Source organism: Mustelus asterias, chromosome 1 (genome assembly GCF_964213995.1).
Source record: "Mustelus asterias chromosome 1, sMusAst1.hap1.1, whole genome shotgun sequence".
Lineage (NCBI taxonomy): Eukaryota > Metazoa > Chordata > Chondrichthyes > Carcharhiniformes > Triakidae > Mustelus > Mustelus asterias.
Genome location: NC_135801.1, coordinates 113579789 through 113598808, shown reverse-complemented (window position 1 = coordinate 113598808; position 19020 = coordinate 113579789). Strand labels below are relative to the sequence as shown.

General features: G+C 39.5%; 1 protein-coding gene across 5 annotated transcripts in view; it reads right to left on the bottom strand.

Moving 5' to 3' along the window:
* Positions 1–2760: 2760 nt before the first annotated feature.
* The window catches only part of dcun1d4 (DCN1, defective in cullin neddylation 1, domain containing 4 (S. cerevisiae)), a 71790-nt gene continuing 55530 nt past the window's right edge, over positions 2761–19020 (bottom strand). For all 5 annotated transcript variants that reach the window (XM_078217191.1, XM_078217194.1, XM_078217190.1 and 2 more), the window contains 3 exons: positions 17989–18093; positions 15683–15785; positions 2761–7162 (listed from right to left, as the gene is read on the bottom strand). In XM_078217191.1, coding sequence (XP_078073317.1) covers positions 7107–7162; positions 15683–15785; positions 17989–18093 — 264 coding nt within the window. In that variant the 3' untranslated portion in view covers positions 2761–7106. The remainder of the gene's footprint in view (positions 7163–15682; positions 15786–17988; positions 18094–19020) is intronic.

Genomic DNA, 19020 nt, shown 5'->3' with positions numbered 1-19020 from the left:
TCAGTCCACTACAAGTCTGCACTGCAACTACCAAGATCCTTTTCCACTGTGAATACTGAAGTAAAGTATTCATTGAGTACCTCTGCTATTTCTACCGGTTCTATAGACTTTCCCACCGTCACATTTGATAGGTCCTACTCCTTCACATCTTATCTTCTTGCTCTTAACATACTTGTAGAATGCCTTGGGGTTTTCCTTTATCCTGTCTGCCAATGCCTTCTCATGACCCCTTCTTGCTCTTCTAATTTCCCTCAAGTTCCTTCTTACTAGTCGTGTACTCTTCTAGTTTTCTAACATTACCTAGCTCCCTGAAGCTTTTGTAGGCTTTTCTTTTCTTCTTGGCTAAATTCGTTACAGCTTTTGTGCACCATGGTTCCTGTAACCTACCATAACTCCCCTGTCTCATTGGAACGTTGCTGTGCAGAGCTCCAGACTAATTTTCCTTGAACATTTGCCACATTTCTTCTGTACATTTCCCTGAGAAAACCTCCTTCCAATTTATGCCTCTAATTTCCTGCCTAATAGCATCATAATTGCCCTTACTGCAAATAAACACTTTCCTAGCCTGACTGATCCTATCTCTCTCCAATGTGAAGGAGATAGAGTTATGATCACTATCCCCAAAATGCTCTCGCACTGAGAGATCGGACACCTGCCCAGGTTCATTCCCTAATACCAAATCAAGTACAGCCTCTCCTCTTGTAGGCTTATCCACATAGTGTGTCAGGAAGCCCTCCTGAACACACCTAACAAACTCCTCCCCATCTAAACCCCTTACCCTAGGGATATTCCAATCGCTATTTGGAAAATTAAAATCTCCCATCATGACCACTCTGTTATTATCACATCTCTCCAGGATCTGCTTCCCAATCTGCTCCTCCACATCCCTGCTACTATTGGGCGGCCTATAGAAAACACCCAGTAAAGTTATTGACCCCTTCCTGTTGTGAACCTCCACCCACAGAGATTCCGTAGACAATTCCTCGGAGGCATCCATCTTTTCTACAGCCGTGACACTATCCCTGATCAACAGTGCCACTCCCCCACCTCTTTTGCCTCCTTCCCTGTCCCTCCTGAAACATCTGAAACCCGGCACTTGAAGTAGCCAATTTTTCCAGTACTTTTAAAGGATAGTGAGGTTTTACTTCTGCCATTTCTACCATGTCCTGTGTGATGCTACTACCAAGCACATTTTCTCCTTCCCTCTCCTTTCAGCCATCCAAAAGAACTGTTCCCTTTGTGCTACTCTAGGTGATGCTTCAGGTTACTCTCCCCCCCCCCACCCCCTCCATTTGCCCATTCACTCTCTACCTTTCCATGCATGTGCAGCAGGTGCAATACTTTGAATTTTACCTTTACTTTCCACAAAATCCAGGGCCCCAAACATTCCTTCCAAGTGAAGGTGATTTACTTCCACTTCTTTCAATTCTGTAATATTATGTTCACTGCTCACAATATGGTCTCGATATTCATGAGGCCTAATGCAGAATGGGTTGATCACTTGTCAGAGCACTTCTGCTCCATCCTCAAACATGATCCCAAATTCCCAGTGGCCTGTGATGTTAGTTCTCTGCCCGACTCCCACTCTGACATGGAACAACCCAGGAGACACAAGTGTGAAACAGCTACGTTTCTGCAAACCTACTGCCTAATTCTTGTAGGTCCCGTAGTCAGCAGTTTGTAAAAACTAAATATCAATGACCACTTGAGGGCAACATTTTTCATTATCTTTCGCAGGATGTGGGTGTTACTGGCTAGGTCAGCATTTATTGCCTATCCCTGCTTAAAAAAAATAGTACCACTTGTTGGGGAATCTAGTTTCACAAACTATTTTTCTTTCAAAATTTGGATTTGCATGATTGGGATTCTTGGATTTTATTTTTATAATAAGATCATAAAGTTCATCTTTGGACTGATAAGGTGATTTCTTGGAAAGCTTACCGTTTGCAAAAAATCACCTTACCAACATGGTACTTGATGGGGAAAGAGATGTTCCCCTATTTGCACTGCAATGATTTTAATTGACGAAAAACTGGTTTAAAGGTAAACACTGGTAATTTACTGGAAATCACTGGATGAGCTTTAAGTTTTGAACTTGTTTTTTTATTTCAATTGGGAATGAACTGTGAAAGTAAAAAGCTGTCCAACCTGCATTCTCCTTGCCTGAAATAGAGTGGTTATCAGTATCCAGACTGGAATCTTAATCAGTGGGACTTGTCTGTCTTTGGAAATGCAAGAGACTGAGACCAGAAGGATTGATCCAGCTATATTTTATACGCCAAAGCTCCAGATGGACAGCATTGAAAGCTGCAAACTTTCCCCTCGAAGTCTATTCTTCAACATTGCAGAGGTATTTTAAAAGAGATATCTAGCTACACTTTCAGACTAGAATTTGTGTTAACCATTCTTGCTGCAAAAATAAATTTTGTTTTATACTAAAACAATCATCCTGAGTTTATTGAAAGAACCCTGGTTAAAGTCTATTCTATTCTGGGTCTAACAGTACTGAAGGAGGTAGATAATTGCCCATTTGATGAATGAATTAAACTTTTAAATCAATGATGTGACTGACCTGTTGAGTAGTGGGGCTAGATAAATTGTGCACTCCTCCCATCTGGTTGTAACATACTTCAGTTAACTAGCTTAGACAGCTTAGGCCCTTTCTTCCAAGAGATCTATTGACCATGTCTATTTAAATGGGGTTTGTGGTTGAAAGTCTTTGTTATAAGATGGATAAAGTCAAAACGAAAAAAAATTAAAGCATTTTTCATTTAGCCATTATTTAATAACACTAAGGCAATACAGATACTGTGCGCTTACAAAAACAAGCTTAACATTTGAAACAAACGCACCCAGCTAACAAGTCATTTTTACAATTGAAGGAAGACTTTAAAATTATAAAACATTCAAGAATGGGAGCACCATTTAATTGAAAAGCTATTGTGCACTTAACATACTTTATATTGTGTGACTAAACAGTGCAGAGAACCTTTTGCATTTGATTATTCTGAATAGGCAATCATTACTCCCTCATTCCAAAGAACTGAACCCCAAAAAGTATACCTACACACAGCAACAAAGAATACAAAAAAACTTGATAAAACAGAATTATCAAAAGAGAACCAAAAAAAAATCCTTTTTGTGGACCTGCCGAAAAGAAACAAAATCTCAAAGCAGTTATTGGTTTTCAAATTTTTAATGTCTAGTAGCTTAGCCATCATTTGAAAATGACTGCACTTTTAAAGAAAACAGATGCATCAATCTATGAGACAATCTTTGGGATCCAAAGAGCATGTACTAGTCTATTCTGGGAGTGCGGAAGATTTACTACAGATGATATTCTATAAAACGAAGTAATGCATTATCAAAACTCATGATAGGTTAGTGAAAAATGTATTTGTCTACACACAATAATGTAGACATTGCTCAAATAATTAACAGGCAGTTAGGTTTCATTTCTGAATAAATTATATCAAGCATCAGGTAATTTATAATCTTGCAGATCAGTGGAACAGGAACTCTGCAGCTGTAGGAAACTTTCATCTGTGAAGACTCAGTAGCTCATGGGGCTCTTATTTATAAAATTACTGAATCCTCCCATGGAGTGCGAGTTTACACAGGTTTCACTGTACCTGGATGGATATAAACATAATATCCAATTTGGCAAACTGATTTTAAAAAAGCTTCTCAATGTTTTGGACTGAAGAACATTTCAGTTAAAAAATAAAATCAACAAACATACCACAATGAATGAGATGGCTCTTGTAAAACATTGCAAGGGGCTTCCAAGTCTGAAAATGCATAAAACGCAAGCTATCCAACATCCTTAACAAAAAAGTGCTACAGAGGTGGGGTATTTTCTTTTTACACAGGTACTCATCATTGTGCAAACATTTCAACAATCAACTTCATTTAAAATGAGAAAAATGTCATCTCAACCTTTGCCAAATCGAAATATTAAATCAAAGTACAAAACGTAATTGCAACATAAGTGAACAGGGAATCTTCTATATGTAAATGTATAGACCACTCCAACAATTCATTTTTGTCTAAATAATGCCATTTTCTGGCATTCCTAGTGGGAATGGCAGAGAACAGATGCAAAAAAAGTAAATTTTGAAAAGGAAAAGCCAAGGTTGGATAACTGGAACCATCTAGATAGATTTTAAAATGAGCAAATATATGGGATTGACATTGTTTGTTTTTAAGTCATTCGTGGGACATGGGTGTCGCACGCTGGCCAGCATTTATTGCCCATCTCTAGTTGCTCGAGGGGAGTTGAGTCAACCGCATTTCTGTGGCTCTGGAGTCACATGTAGGCTAGACCAGGTAAGGACAGCAGATTTCCTTCTCTAAAGGACATTAGTGAACCAGATGGGTTTTTCTGACAATTGACAATAGTACCATGGCCATCAGTAGATTCTTAATTCCAGATATTTTTTATTGAATTCAAATTCCACCATCTGCCGTGACGGGATTCAAACCAAGGTCCTCAGAACATTAGCCGAGTCTCTGGATTAATAGTCCAGCGATAATACCACTAGGTCATCAACTCCCCTTTTGACCTTAAACATATTCAGTGCTGATCATTGACAAATTAAAATATGACAAGTTTTTAAAATTCATTCATGGGACCTGGACATCGCTGGCTGGCCAGCATTTATTGCCCAACCCAAGTTGCCTGAGGGCAGTTGAGAGTCAACCACATTGCTGTGGCTCTGGAGTCACAGGGAGGCCAGACCAGGTAAGGACATTAGTGAACCAGATGGGTTTTTGCGACAATCGACAATGGTTTCATGGTCATCACTAGATTCTTAATTCCAGATTTTTTTTATGGAGTTCAAATTCCACCATCTGCCGTGGTGGGATTCGAACCCGGGGCCCCAGAACATTAGCTGAGTTTCTGGATTAATAGTCTAGCGATAATACCACTAGGCCATTACCTTAGTATGTCACGTTACAAGCAACATTAAAACAGATTGTGAATTATTGGTTGAAAATCTACTTCAGTAAAATGAGCATGGTCAATGGTGATGTTAAACACCATCTAAAATACAAAAACATATGCAAGGTGCATCTTTGCTGCGCTTGGAAAAAAGGAGGTAACAATTCTTCAGCTTTCCATGCTATAGTCAGGTGCTTAAAATTGATTTAGAAATTAAAAGCTTTGTGGAAATGCAGAAGACAGAACTTGTGTGCTTATGAATTTATGAGTGACCTTGCATATCTCAACAGTGGGTGGAAATGTAACAGTTTTGCCAACTTTTTTAATTAAAGAAAGTGATTAAGCTTCATTTTCCATTGTGTGCTTTTGGGAGCAAACAAACAGAAGTGACAATTTTGCATGAGACTTGTTTCCATTGAAGACTGTATTTCAATATGCATGATTCTGTCAGTTTCAAAACACAAAAGGACATAATAAAAATCAAAGATTGGAAAGATTTTTCACAGCAGCTATGAAAAACTGTCTTCATATGATTTTTAAATCATCACTCAAATGTTAAACCAGATTCGCAAGAACTGACCTGCAAGTGTATTTAAAGCTTAGGAATATTATGTACTGCCTGTATAAGACATGTAAAATATCAGAAGTGCAATTAACAATATTATCATGGTTATAAGGCCAGACTGGAAATAAATGTACTGTAGTACTCTAAAATGGCCCTTTCTATTATAACTTGTGTTTTAGCAGGATACCATTTCCAACTGTTAAAGGGGGAAGTTTACTTTGGAACAGTTGCTTGTTATACATATTAACCTCAAATAATATTTGCTTTATTGGTATAATTTTGTTTTCCAGCATTGTTAAAGATATTTTACTGTTGGTAGTAACCTTAAGTTAAATATTTTGTTATCCCTCATACTGAGCTATATTTCAGGTGTAAGTTCTCATCGTTTTCCAAATCAATGGAAATTTGTGAATTATGTTAATTAAAAACAGATACTGTGGCATATAATTATAGTAAAGGTCCAATTTAAGAAGTGAACGGATTTTATTACTTGTCTGTATACAGGTAGATAGGCAATAACTGTGGTCTTTGGCAGAAGTTGGCTAAGGCAACAGAAAAATGCAACACTCAAAAAAATCCACTTGCTTAGATGTACAGACTTCCACTTGCTGACATGATCAAAAGGTAGCTTTAATGCATTGTCACATTATGATACAGGTTACATTGATCGCAATCCAATGTCTAAATCAAAGTCAAACCAGCAAAGTTACATTAGTGCTGTTGACCTGTAACACCAGATTTAAAAGAAAGTCTGATTCAGCACTTAGCAGGAAGTGGTACTAAGGGGGAGAAAAAAAAATTATACACATGATTCAAAACACATACCTGAATACTAGTTGGTCTGTACATTTGACATTCAAATATTCTAATAACTTTAAAACGTGCAAACTTGGTAACATTATCAAGCTATGTGCCCATTGAAAGGGCAATTTAATGTTTGCAACTAGTTACACAAAGCAAAACACAAAAAAATAGCAGCCTAGCTTATTAGCCAGGAAGTACAAGGCAAAATTAGGGTTAAGCAACCCATGTGGTGCATTAGTCATTTCAACAGATCACAGCTAGGTGCAGTGAATCAAAACAATGTTGTACCATTGCCCAACAATTCATACTTTTAAAAAAAAAACGAATTTTGAGTTTAATCAGTTAAGTTGTACAGAACAGTTCTACTTGCAGACATACATTGGATAATATTAAGAAATCTTTTCAACAAATATTCATCTAAGACTTTTAACCATTTAATACAATTTTCTTTGAAATTCACAATCCCTCTGGAAAACAGAGCTTTCTGCATGAAACAGCTTACAACACAGAATTCACAATGTCAACAGCAAGATATCACATTGTGGTCTGTGGTACCATAATTGTAGTCCTATTGAAAAATGCAAAGCAGGCTCAGAAGAAAGTTTGATACTAGATTAGGTGTTTGTGGCACAGTGCTCGTAGATATTTAATGCTTTCTGCAACTCAATGTTTTTGGGGGAGGGTTGGGGAAGGGACACCAAAACAAAAATGCATTCCAAATCTGTTTTCCTAGGTCTTTTTATGGCTAATTTTGAATATGGATGTTGGGCTGTTGTTTCTGAATCAAAAGTGCTAGGACATCTGTCGGTCTTTAAACCATTCCACAAATTCATCCAATAAGACTGGCCCTGAAAGAAAGCAATTAAATTAGAATTTATTACAACCAGTACTTCAGAACAGTGTAGATTTCACCACAGTAAATATACTAAGTTCATACTGTGCAGTTTTAAAACATCTGCATCTTCTATTTCCTTAGTGAACTTTCACAAACGGTCCTATAACTATCTAAAAAGGTAAACAATAAGCTTATATACAGCACTGGTTTGAACCTATCTGGAATGCAGCACACAATTCTGGTCACTACATTACAACTGAGGGCAACTAAACAGATTCCAGGGTTTAGGCAGCAGAGCAACAGGGAGTGCCTACAAAGGATTCTCAAGGGGCTGGTGAATTAGACCTTAAATAGTATTTTCCAGTCTGTCTTCCTAGATTTTTATTATTTGAATCAGTTTTTGATATGGTGCATCTATCCAAACAAGTTGTGGGATTAGAGAAACTTAAAGTGACACCATTTTTATTTTTCCTGTTTATTTAGGCTACAGATCAGTCATCTTGAATGCCTATTAAATGCTACATACAGACTTCCACCAAACGATTTCCTGTAGAATAACAATTTGTTTAGAAGTTCAAACCCCTTGAAAAAGAAAGCTGATTAAGATGAAGTCCTTTCTTCATATTTACTCAAGTCCATGCAGAATAAATGCCAAAACAAAAAATTCTGAAAAAAATTAGGCAGCAGCATTTATGTTGAGAGAAAAACAATTAATGTTTCAGGTCGGTGGCCTTTCATCAGGGCAATTTTGTTTATGGATCTTGGGAAGGAGGTAGAAACAAGTTGAACGGGATTGGGGAACTGAGGCGGGAAGCTGTGGGGGAAGATCACCAAAGGAGTTAGGGTCAGTGACTGTTCTGGAAACAATGTCTCCAATGTGAGTTAGGAGGAAATAATGGAGAGTTGGCATTCAGCCTCTGCAAGGTAAAGTTCGTTCACCCTGTCTGGACTTCTTTTGAATGCCAGGATGTAATTTGACAATCCAACTTAATGCAATAGAAAATGCTTACAGCGAGCAGCAAGAACAACTTATGAATCAGAGGCAAACTTGGGCTGAGAGACTTGCATTTCAACATTATTATTAAATGAAGACTGCTGCAACATAACCCAAATGTCAAAAGAATTTGAGAAGTTTGGACAATGTAGAAAAAATGCTGGTTACTTAATTTGGGGTTATTTACTTACCTTGTTCATGTGATTGAAAACTGGTGGATAGCTAGTTAAAAAGTTGAGCCATTGACTTACTTGCTGTCTTGCCTGAATCATGCTGTCTTCAATTTTAACCTGCGCTTAAGCATGAAGCAAAGACAACAGTCTGAAGCCAGTAGGATCCCACTTGAAATAATCAGGGTCCAATAACACATGTTATTGTCCTAATCCTATTTTATCCCTGACCTGAGAGGGGAAGTCGCTGCAGATTTCCAGTGGGTAAAATCAAAGCTGATGATTGAAAGCCGATCTAGGAGAATTTTGCCTTTTTCTCACCGATTTCCTTTATGGAATCTAGAGGTGCAGGAGTTCCCCATAGAAAATTTCAGCGTTCACTAGCATGGACTCTGCAACTTTGCAATTCAAATCACTGTGCCCTCATTCTGCTGTGGGCAGACATGAATCTTTCCTGTCAGAAACCCATTGACAGTTAACTTGAACTGTGACTGGAGAACTAAAACACAAATCCAAATATAAAATGCCTCAAGCAAGACTAAGGTTGAAAGATTTTCATCATTCCTTGCTTGAGGATACTATCAAAACAGATTTACCGAAGTGAACAACAACTTATAAGTGAATACTAAAAAAAAAATGTTGTTCATTCAGGAAAATTGAGACAGGATTGAAGGTTATGTTAGCAGACCAAACATAATTAAATATTCCATGTATTGTGGTCCAATTTGGAACAGAGAAAATCCATCCAGCCAGGATAAATAACCTACCATGTAAGGTTTTCATTCTTTGATTAATAATAATGGCTCGCTACACACTGCAAGAGAAGTTCAATTTTATTGGTTCTGTGGAAGCCACGTGCTTAGTGCATGTATGAAAATATCACATTATACATAGGTTGCACTGCTAACGATCTATTTCCACATCTTATAAAGCTCCTGTACAACTGTGATAATTCACTGAAGCGAAACTGAAACCGAGCCAGTATTAAATCCCTGTGAACTACCACCACACACCCCCCCCCACCAAAAAAAAAATTCACATCCCCGCAGATCCTGTTGAGATGCTTAGGAGGGGGATCTGGTGTGTGGAGGATGTCCTTTATTTTAAGAATAAAGACCCTACAAATTTAGGTAATTTATCTTCATTTAAATCACCCTCTGCAGTGTGTGATTGCATACCAAATGAACATACTAATACAGCAGAAACACATGGCATCTCCTCTAGTGATCTGGCCAATATTTATCTGAACCAGATGTTCTAGTTACCATTACATTCCTGTCTGGGGAACTTGCCATGCAGAAATTGGCTGCTTTGTTTTCTACAACAGTGACAACTCTTCAAACTTACTTCATTGGTTGTAAAGTGCTTTGGGATGCCCTGATGTCATGAAGTTCACCAAAAAGCTGTTACTGCAGCGAGTTTTGTGATGGCATGTGGTGTGAATAAGGAACAGCCTAAACAGAAGCTCTGTCTTTCACAATCTTTCCTGATATTGTTCAAATGTTCTGTTTGGTACTTAAGATTGTCTGGCAATTCTATCAACTGTCCATCAAAAACATCTTTCCTGATAAAACGGCAGTTGTAGTAGTTGATGTTATAGTTCCCATGTAGCATATCATTCCGTAAAGAAAAATACAAAATGCCAGACTTTATTAAAGTCCAAAGCATGAACAGTTATAGTCACAGTACAGCAGCTTACATTTTATTTTCAGTAAGAGATTGTGCTCAACTGCAAATTAGTATAGTGTGTGCTTTAGTGACTGTGTAATTGAGAGATTGTCAACCTGGCAAGCACATCACTTATGGAGAATCTGGAATCATATGTTGCTTACAACACATAAGGTGGCCATTCGGTTCATCATGTCCAAGTTGGCTCTCAAAGAGTAACTCCGCTGGTTCTAGGGCTTCGCCCTCATCAGGTGCTTATCCAATTTCCTTTTGAAAGCCATAACTGAATTTTCCCCCAACCAAACAGTCAGGAGGTTCACTCCAATCCTCATAACTCAAATAATAAATGGTTCTCATGTCACTGTGGTTTATTTTGCTATTGACCTTATATCACAGTCCTCTGGTTCTTGACCTTTCTGTCAATAGGCGCAGTTTCTCTCCATCTGCTCTGTCTAGATGCCCCATGATTTGGATCACCTCTGTCAAATCTCCTTTCAACCTTCTCATCTCTAGGGAGAAGAAACCCAGCTTCTCTATCTATCTACAAACCTGAAATCACTCATCATAAACGGTTCTCAGAAATGTTTCCTACCCCCTCTCCAAAACCTTCACATCTTTCCTGGGGTGTGGTACCCAGAACTAGACACAAAACGCAAGATAAATGTTTTCTAAAGCTTCATGATAACTTATTTGCTTTTTTACTTTATGCTTCTATTTATGAAGCTCAGGGTCCAATCTGCCTTTACTGACTTTCTCATACAGTTTGTGCACATTTGCCCCAGGTCTCTATCCCTGCACCCACTTTAGAATTGTATCATTTAGTTTATATTGCCTCTCCTCATTCTTCCTACCAAATGACATAAGTACAGCCTTGGGATGGAGAAAGATTTGCTTCTGCCTGGTTTTGATAGGTTCCAAGATAGCTGATAAGTCTGTCGACTTTGCCATATGCAAGGCAGGTGGTACTTCAAGAGTTGGGCAGATGAGATTTTTGGACATTTGTGCGCTCCCTCTCTTTCAGTGCTCCCGAAAAAGTCTTCTGACGTGTTTGATGCCTTCCCAAAACTACCCTCTGAAAGCAGGCTCGAGGGGACTAACGGGCTACTTTTGCTCCTATCTTGTATGTTTGGGAGTCCCCGGCTTGAGACGGACCATGAAATGGCAGGGATTTTTGATCTCTTCAGGGATGCTTTGCAGTCATCCAAAAAATGTCTCAAAGTCTGATCACCACGACGCTGTTCCTATTAATCAGTCAATTCTGTATCCATGCTGTCACTTTTACAGAAACATAGAAACTAGTAGCAGGAGTAGGCAATTCAGCGCTTCAAACCTGCTCCACCATTCAATATGATCATGGTTGATCCTTTATCTTGATGCCATATTCCCACTTTCTCCCCATACCCCTTAATGCTATTAAAATCTAAAACCTCTTTCTTGAATACATTCAGTAATTTAACCTCCACAACCTTCTGTGGTAGAAAATACAACAGGTTAACGACCCTGAGTGAAAAAATGTTCCCTCATCTCAGTCCTAAATGGTCCACCCTGTATCCTGAGACTGTGACCCCTTGTTCTAGATTTCTCAACCAGGGAAAACATCCTCCCTGCATCTAGTCTGTCCAGTCCTGTTAGAAATTTATAAGTTTTAATCACATCTCCTCTCATTCTTCTACACTCGAGTGAACATAGGCCTAGTTGAACTAATCTCTCCTTAGAGGACAATGAATGTGAACCCTGGTATCAGTCTAGTGAACCTCTATTGCAGTTCTGCTATGGCAAGTATATCCTTACTAAGGTAGGGAGACCAAAACTGCATGCAATACTCCAGGTATGGTCTCACCAAGGCTACGTAGAACTGCAGTAAGACATTCCCACTTCTGAACTCAAACCTTTTCACAATGAATGCCAACGTACCATTTGCCTTTATTTCACGAGCTTCAACTTTGCTGGCTGGTCTATTATGCAGCACATTGTAAATTACTTCTGCAAGTCCATGCATACCACAACAGCTGCATTACCCTAATCAAACCTCTCAGTTACCTTATCAAAAGACTCCAATCAATTCAGGTAAACACAATTTGCCTTTAACAAATCCTTTGTCCAAGTGGCTGTTAATTTTGTCCTAGATTATTTCTGAAAGCTTTCCCATCACCGAGGTTAAACTGGCTCGCTTGCAGTTACTGTGTTTATCCTTGCATCCTTCTTTGAACATTTGCAGTTCTCCAATCGTTTGGCATTTCTCCTGTATTTGAGGCCAGTGCCTTCATAATTTCCTCCCTTACTTCCATCAGTATTCTCAAACAGATCCTTAACAGATATTTTCACATCCTCTTTGACCACAGGTGAGGTTCCAGAGGACTGGGGAATAGCCAATGTCGTTCCCTTAAGAAAGGAAGCAGGGATAATCCAAGAAATTATAGGCCAGTGAGCCTGACATCAGCGGTGGGAAAGCTTTTGGAGAAGATACTGTGGGACAGGATATATGCACATTTGGAGGAAAATGGACTAGTTAGTGACAGGCAGCATGGTTTTTTTTTTAAAAACGGGGAAGGTCATGTCTCACCAACTTGTTTTGAGTTTTTTGAAGAGGTGACAAAGAAAATTGATGAGGGAAGGGCTGTGGATATAGTTTATGTGGACTTTAGTAAGGCATTTGACAAGGTTCCACATGGCAGACTGGTACAAAAACTAAAACCACATGGGATTCAGGATGGGCTGGTCAGATGGATACAGAACTGTCTTGGTTATAGAAGACAGAGTAGTGGTGGAAGGGTGTTTTTCAGAATGGAGATCTGTAGCTAATGGTGTCCCGCAGGGCTCAGTGCTGGGACCTTTGTTGTTTGTAGTATATATAAATGATCTGGAGGAAAATGTGGGTGGTCTGATTAGTAAGTTTGCAAATGACACAAAGATTGCTAATAGTGCCGATAGTGGAGTTGCTGGTAGTGCCGAGGATTGTCAGAGGATACAACATGATATAGATATTGGAGACTTTGGGCACAGATGGAGTTTAATCCGGACAAATGCGAGATGATGCATTTTGGAGGTTTAAATTTAGATATGAATTTGACTGCAAATGGCGGAACCCTTAGAAACATTAACATACAGAGGGATCTGGGCGTGCAGGTCCACAGTTCCCTAAAAGTGGCAACAAAGATGGCCAAGGTGATTAAGAAAGCATATGGTATGCTTACCTTCATCAGCCGGGGCATTGAGTACAAGAGTTGGAAATCATGTTGCAGCTATATAAAACCTTGGTTAGGCCGTATTTGGAGTATTGCGTGCAGTTCTGGTCACCACACTACTAGAAGGACATGGAAACTTTGGGGAGAGAGTGAAAAGAAGGTTCACCAGGATATTGCCTGGTCCCAAGGGTGTTGGCAATGAGGAGAGGTTGAATAAACTAGGACTGTTTTCACTGGAAAGACGGAGGCTGAAGGGAGACCTGAAAATTATGAGGCATAGATAAGATGGATAGTCAGAGGCTTTTTCCAAGGGTGGAAGTGTCAATTACAAAGGGGTACATGTTCAAGGTTTAAGGGGGAAAGTTTAAGGGAGATGGTGCGGGGGAAGTTTTTCATGCAGAGCATGGCGGGTGCCTGGAACGCACTGCCAGAGGATGTGGTGGAAGCAGGTACGTTAGCAACATTTAAGATGCATCTGGATGGGTACATGAATAGGGAGGAAATAGAGGGATACGGACCGAGTAAGGGCAGAAGGGTTTTTTTTTAAGTTAGGGCATCATGATTGGCACAGGCTTGGAGGGCTGAAGGGTTCCTGTGCTGTACTTTCCTTTGTTCTTAAATGCAAGCTATCCTGTCACATGCGTCATCAACCTGATATCTGTCATTCTCACACTTGTTTTCCTTCACCTTACACTCTACCTCTTCTCTTACCCAGGGAGCTTTGACTGCCTTACCTTTCCCATTTGTGGAAATGTACCTAATCAGTATCCAAACAATCTCCTTTTTAACAGACAGCCAATTGTTCAGTTAATATTTTGCCTGGCAATTTTTCATTCCAATTTACCCGGGACAAAATTTATTTTCGTCCTATGAAATTAACCCTCTTCCAATAAAGCATTTGCAATCTGGATTGTTCCTTATCCTTTCCATAGCATCATAAAGTTTAGGTTAACAATGTTCCCCTATTGACATTTCATCCACTTGACACACCTCATTCCTCAGAATCTGATCAGCAATGTTACTTTCCTCTATGGGCCAGAAATATTGATCAAGAAAATTCTTCTCAACACAACAAAAACACTTCCCATCTCTGCCCTTTACACTATTACTATCCTGATCTATATTAAGATAATTGAAGTTCCTATTATCTATACTTCAAATTTTTTGCCCCCACCTTTAATTTCCCTACAATTTCTCTCCTCTATGTCTTTTCCATTAATTAGTGGCCCAAACTCTAACCAAATAGATTCTGTCATTGACCTTTCTAGGATATCTATTCTCTCCAGCACTCCTTAAATCATCAAAATTGCCACGACTCTTTCCCTTTTCAATCTTTCTTGGATACTTTTTATCCAGGAATACTTTGTAGCCAGTTCCATTCTATTTTGAATCAAGCCCCCATTATCACCATGGCATTATATTCCCATGTGGGGGTTTTCTGCACCTGTAGCTCACCAAGTTTATTTACCATGCTTTGACAAGTACATCAACAAATTTGGAGCCACAATTGGCAGCTGACTAAGCAGTACAAAAGCTCTGAAGTTTGAACGCTGAGAACTCTTATAACACACAGGTGAAACTGTACGAAAATACCTATTGTATAAGTATCATTGCATAACAATTATCAATACTAAGTTAGGAAGAGATTGGCACAGTCAAACATTCTTTGAAGGTTCTCATTAGAAGAGAAACATAAACCAGGAATAGAAACCCATTAGAGTTTGGAATGAGGTCATTCCATGGTGATAGTTCTGCTTGGTGTGTGGCATGGATGAGGGCCAAGTGCTATTTTCTAAAAGTATACTACAACGCCAATTTCAAGCACTTAATTTAGTAAAACAGCATAGAGTGCTCATCTGTGAAGACAACTTCTCCACAACGCATCACAGGAAGAAAAACAAAAGGATGGTAGGGTACAGAAAATAGCTGAAACTAGTGATGGACTAATATGCGTTCATGCTGGTTAAAATAACAATCCTGAGATGTTAAAGAGGACAAGAGTATTTAGAAGCATTGGAGAGTTTTCTCTCTCTTTCCAGGTTGGTAAAAAGTGTTCCAAGTTAAAAATACACAATAAAACAGAGCTTTCAAACTACTCTATCAGGACTGCAATGTATTCCCAACTCCAATATGCTACTGGTTCCAGTGCATGTATAATCTTAAATTATTTTATTATTTTTTAAGAACTGAACTTTTCTACTGCTTTATTTGTGTGATAAAGCCTTGGTGAACGACAAAATGTGGAACAATGGTTTACACCTGCAATCCATTCATATCACATTCTCAATCTCCATTTCAATACTATGAGGAGAGGCTAATAAATTAGCTTGGTGTTTCCCTGGACGAAAGGAAACATGTTAGAAAAAGTCATCACTGATTAGTCTGTGCAACATCAGATCTTAGAGCATCTTTTTTCAGCAGTCACTTGTTTCTCACTCCGTCAACCATGGATGCTAAAGGGAAAAACGACAAGGAGAAAACAAAGACAATTAAAGAGATCCGACTAATGTACTTACAAGCCCCATCTTCATCATAGTTGCTAAGATCAAGGTTAATTGTTCTGCTAAATTCGAGCACATTGCACCACTGGTCCTTGTTGATCACTTTATATTTAGATTGCTGTATGGAACATAAAATTTAAAGATGCCATAGAATCATTTCACGTCTTTATGATGCAGAAAAACAAATATATTCTATTTTGGGCTAATGTTATGGCAAAAATATAAGCTAGCATATTTTCCACCGCTCATATTTGGCTTTTGCTACAGCACCTAAATTAAGTGGAATACTTCAGTGAAGTGTAACAAGAAGATGCCATGGTGTTACCAAATGAATTGAAGAACCGTTTTTTGGAGGTTTAAACCAGGATTGTCAAGTTATATGAAGCCCATCATTGCCTATGATCCAATTCATTTGAAACATAAAATTGTTTGACATTGGCATGCAACATTACACTAAGACATTAGTACAAAACATTGTGTGTTTTGATGTGGGAATGTTACTCAGTATCTAGAATCTATGATTCTAAATGGGTGACTGATTACAGATATGGCTGTGGTGACAGTTTGCTGCACATGTACCATATTTAGTAGAAATGGCCTTAATATACATGTAAAGCACATTTACCTATATATATTTAGCATGCAAACTGAGTAATGAAAGACGTAAAGCAATCACAATCAAAAAACACTTGCTCGCCTTCATTATTTTACTGACAAATGCACAGAAAAGGTAAGCATCATTGAGGTTTATAACTCACTTATTTACTAATCAGAAATGTAATTAACATCTCGATTCCTAGTTGTGGCTAGTGGCCAATATATTGGGCATTGTAGGAAAATCATCAAAAGGCATTTCAGAAATATATGGGGAAAGAAAAAGTAGGAGATACAAAAAAAAAGCCCCTGACGAATACGTCTGCGGGAAGTGTGACCAGCTGCAGCTCCTCATAGACCACGTGGTTCGGTTGGAGCAGCAACTGGACACACTGTGGAGCATACAGGGGGCAGTGTGATAGACATTAGCTTCTGGGAGGTGGTCACACCACAGGTCCAGACAGGTAGATGGGTGACCAGTAGGAGAGACAGGCAGGTAAGGAAGGAGTCCCCTATGGCCATTCCCCTCTCAAACAGGTAAACTGTTTTCAATACTGTCAGAGGGTGGGGAAGAAAGCCTTTCAGGGGAAAATACCAGCCAGGCCTGTGGCACCACAACTGGTTCTGCTATAGAGCAGGGTCAGGCTAAGTCCAAGCGAGTGGTGGTAGTAGGAGATTTGATAATCAGGGGCATAGACGGGCATTTCTGTGGCTGCCAATGAGACTCTAGGGTGGTGAAGAAAGTATATTGATTGCTTGCCTTCAGTAGCTGGGGCATAGAATATAGGAGCAGGGAAGTCCTGATACAACCGTATAAAACATAGCATATGCCACATATGAAGTATTGTGTGCAATTTTGGTCACCACACTACCAGAAGGACACGATTGCACTGGAGAGGGTGCAGAGGTAATTCACCAGGATGTTGCCTAGAATGGAAAGTTTCAGCTATGAAAGACTGGATTGGCTGGGTTTGTTTTCCCTGGAGCAGAGGAGGCTGAGGGGTGATCTGATAGAGGTCTATCATGAGAGACATAGACACAATAGATCTTAAGAATCTTTTCCCCATGGCAGAGGTACCCAAGACTAGAGGGCATAGGTGTAAGGTGAGTAAGTGGTTTAGAGAAAATCTAAAGGATCTGAGGAAAATATTCTCTCACTCACTGGGTGGTGGAAATATGCTGCCTGAGAAAATGGTGGAGGCGGGTACTCTCGCAATAAATTAAGCATTTGGACAAGCACTTAAATTGCCAAGGCATGGTAGGCTATAATCCAAGTGCTGGTAAATGGGATTAGTATAGATTGATATTTGATGGTCAGCATAGACATGGTGAACCGAAGGGCCTGTTTGACTCTAACTCTAAATCTCTTGATGAAAGCTGAGTGTTTGGCCACAAAACGGTCAGCCATTTGGGCAAGTTCACTGGGGTTGTTAGCAACTGTGCAATTACCATCTTCAGGAGAGGAAATATACTAAGCCATGCAACAATAACTTTAAAAATTTTTAAACAATTGAAAATAGATCCCGTTGTTTGAATTATAGGTAACGATTCAACAATTTTGAAAAATAAATAACACCTAATTTAGTTTCTCTAAATATTCTTTGACATTTTTGGATAGAGTACATGAAATCCCAGTCTTGGAGGAACATCTTTTACACATTCAATTCAAATTTAACAATAATAGTGGCATAATTAGCTGCAGCTAACAAAGGTTCACATTTTAATACCTCAAGGAACTGATGGAAGGATGGAAAGAGTGGCCAGGTTTTTCCTAGAAGTAGTCCGAGCATGCATTTAGCCGTGCTAATCTCCAAGCTGCGCTGGTCCTTTTCCTGTTAAGGGAAAATATAAACATAAAATATATACTAAAGGGAAACATAAACAAGTGCATTAGAGAGCAAGTCATTAAGAACAAAGAAAAGTACAGAACAGGAACAGGCCCTTCAGCTCTCCGAGCCTGTGCCGATCATGATGCCGTAACTTAAAAACCTTATGCCCTTACTCGGTCCATACCTCTCCCTATTCATGTACCCATCCAGATGCCTCTTAAATGTTACTAACGTGCCTGCTTCCACCACCTCCTGTGGCAGCGCATTCTAGGCACCCACCACTGTGAAAAACTTCCCCCGTGCATCTCCCTTAGTTGAAGGATCAGTCACGAGGAGACATAGGTTCAGGGTGGGGGGCAGGGTAGGAGGTTTAGCGGGATGTGAGGAAAAGCTTTCTTACCCAGAGGGTGCTGATGGTCTGGAATGCGCTGCCTGGGAGGGTGGTAGGGGGCCAGTTGCCTCACATCCTTTAAAAACTATCTGGATGAGCACTTGGCACATCATAACATTCAGGGCTTTGGACCAAGTGCTGGCAGATGGGATTAGCTGGGAATTCAGGTGTTTCTAATGTGTCGGTGCAGACTCAATGGGCCGGAGGGCCTCTTCCGCGCTATGATTTCATGATTCTTAAACATTCCCCCTCACCTTGAACCTATGCCCCCTTGTAATTGACACTTCCACCTTGTCTCTGCCTCTCCTCATTTTGTAGACCTCTACCAGGTCTCCCCTCAGCCTCCGTCTTTCCAGTGAAAACAAACCTAGTTTATTCAACCTCTTCTCATAAAACACCCTCGAGACCAGACAACATCCTGGTGAACCTTCTTTGCACTCTCTCCAAAACTTTCACGTCCTTCTGATAGTGTGGTGATCAGAACTGCACGCAATACTCCAAATACAGCCTAACCAAGGTTTTATATAGTTGCAACATGA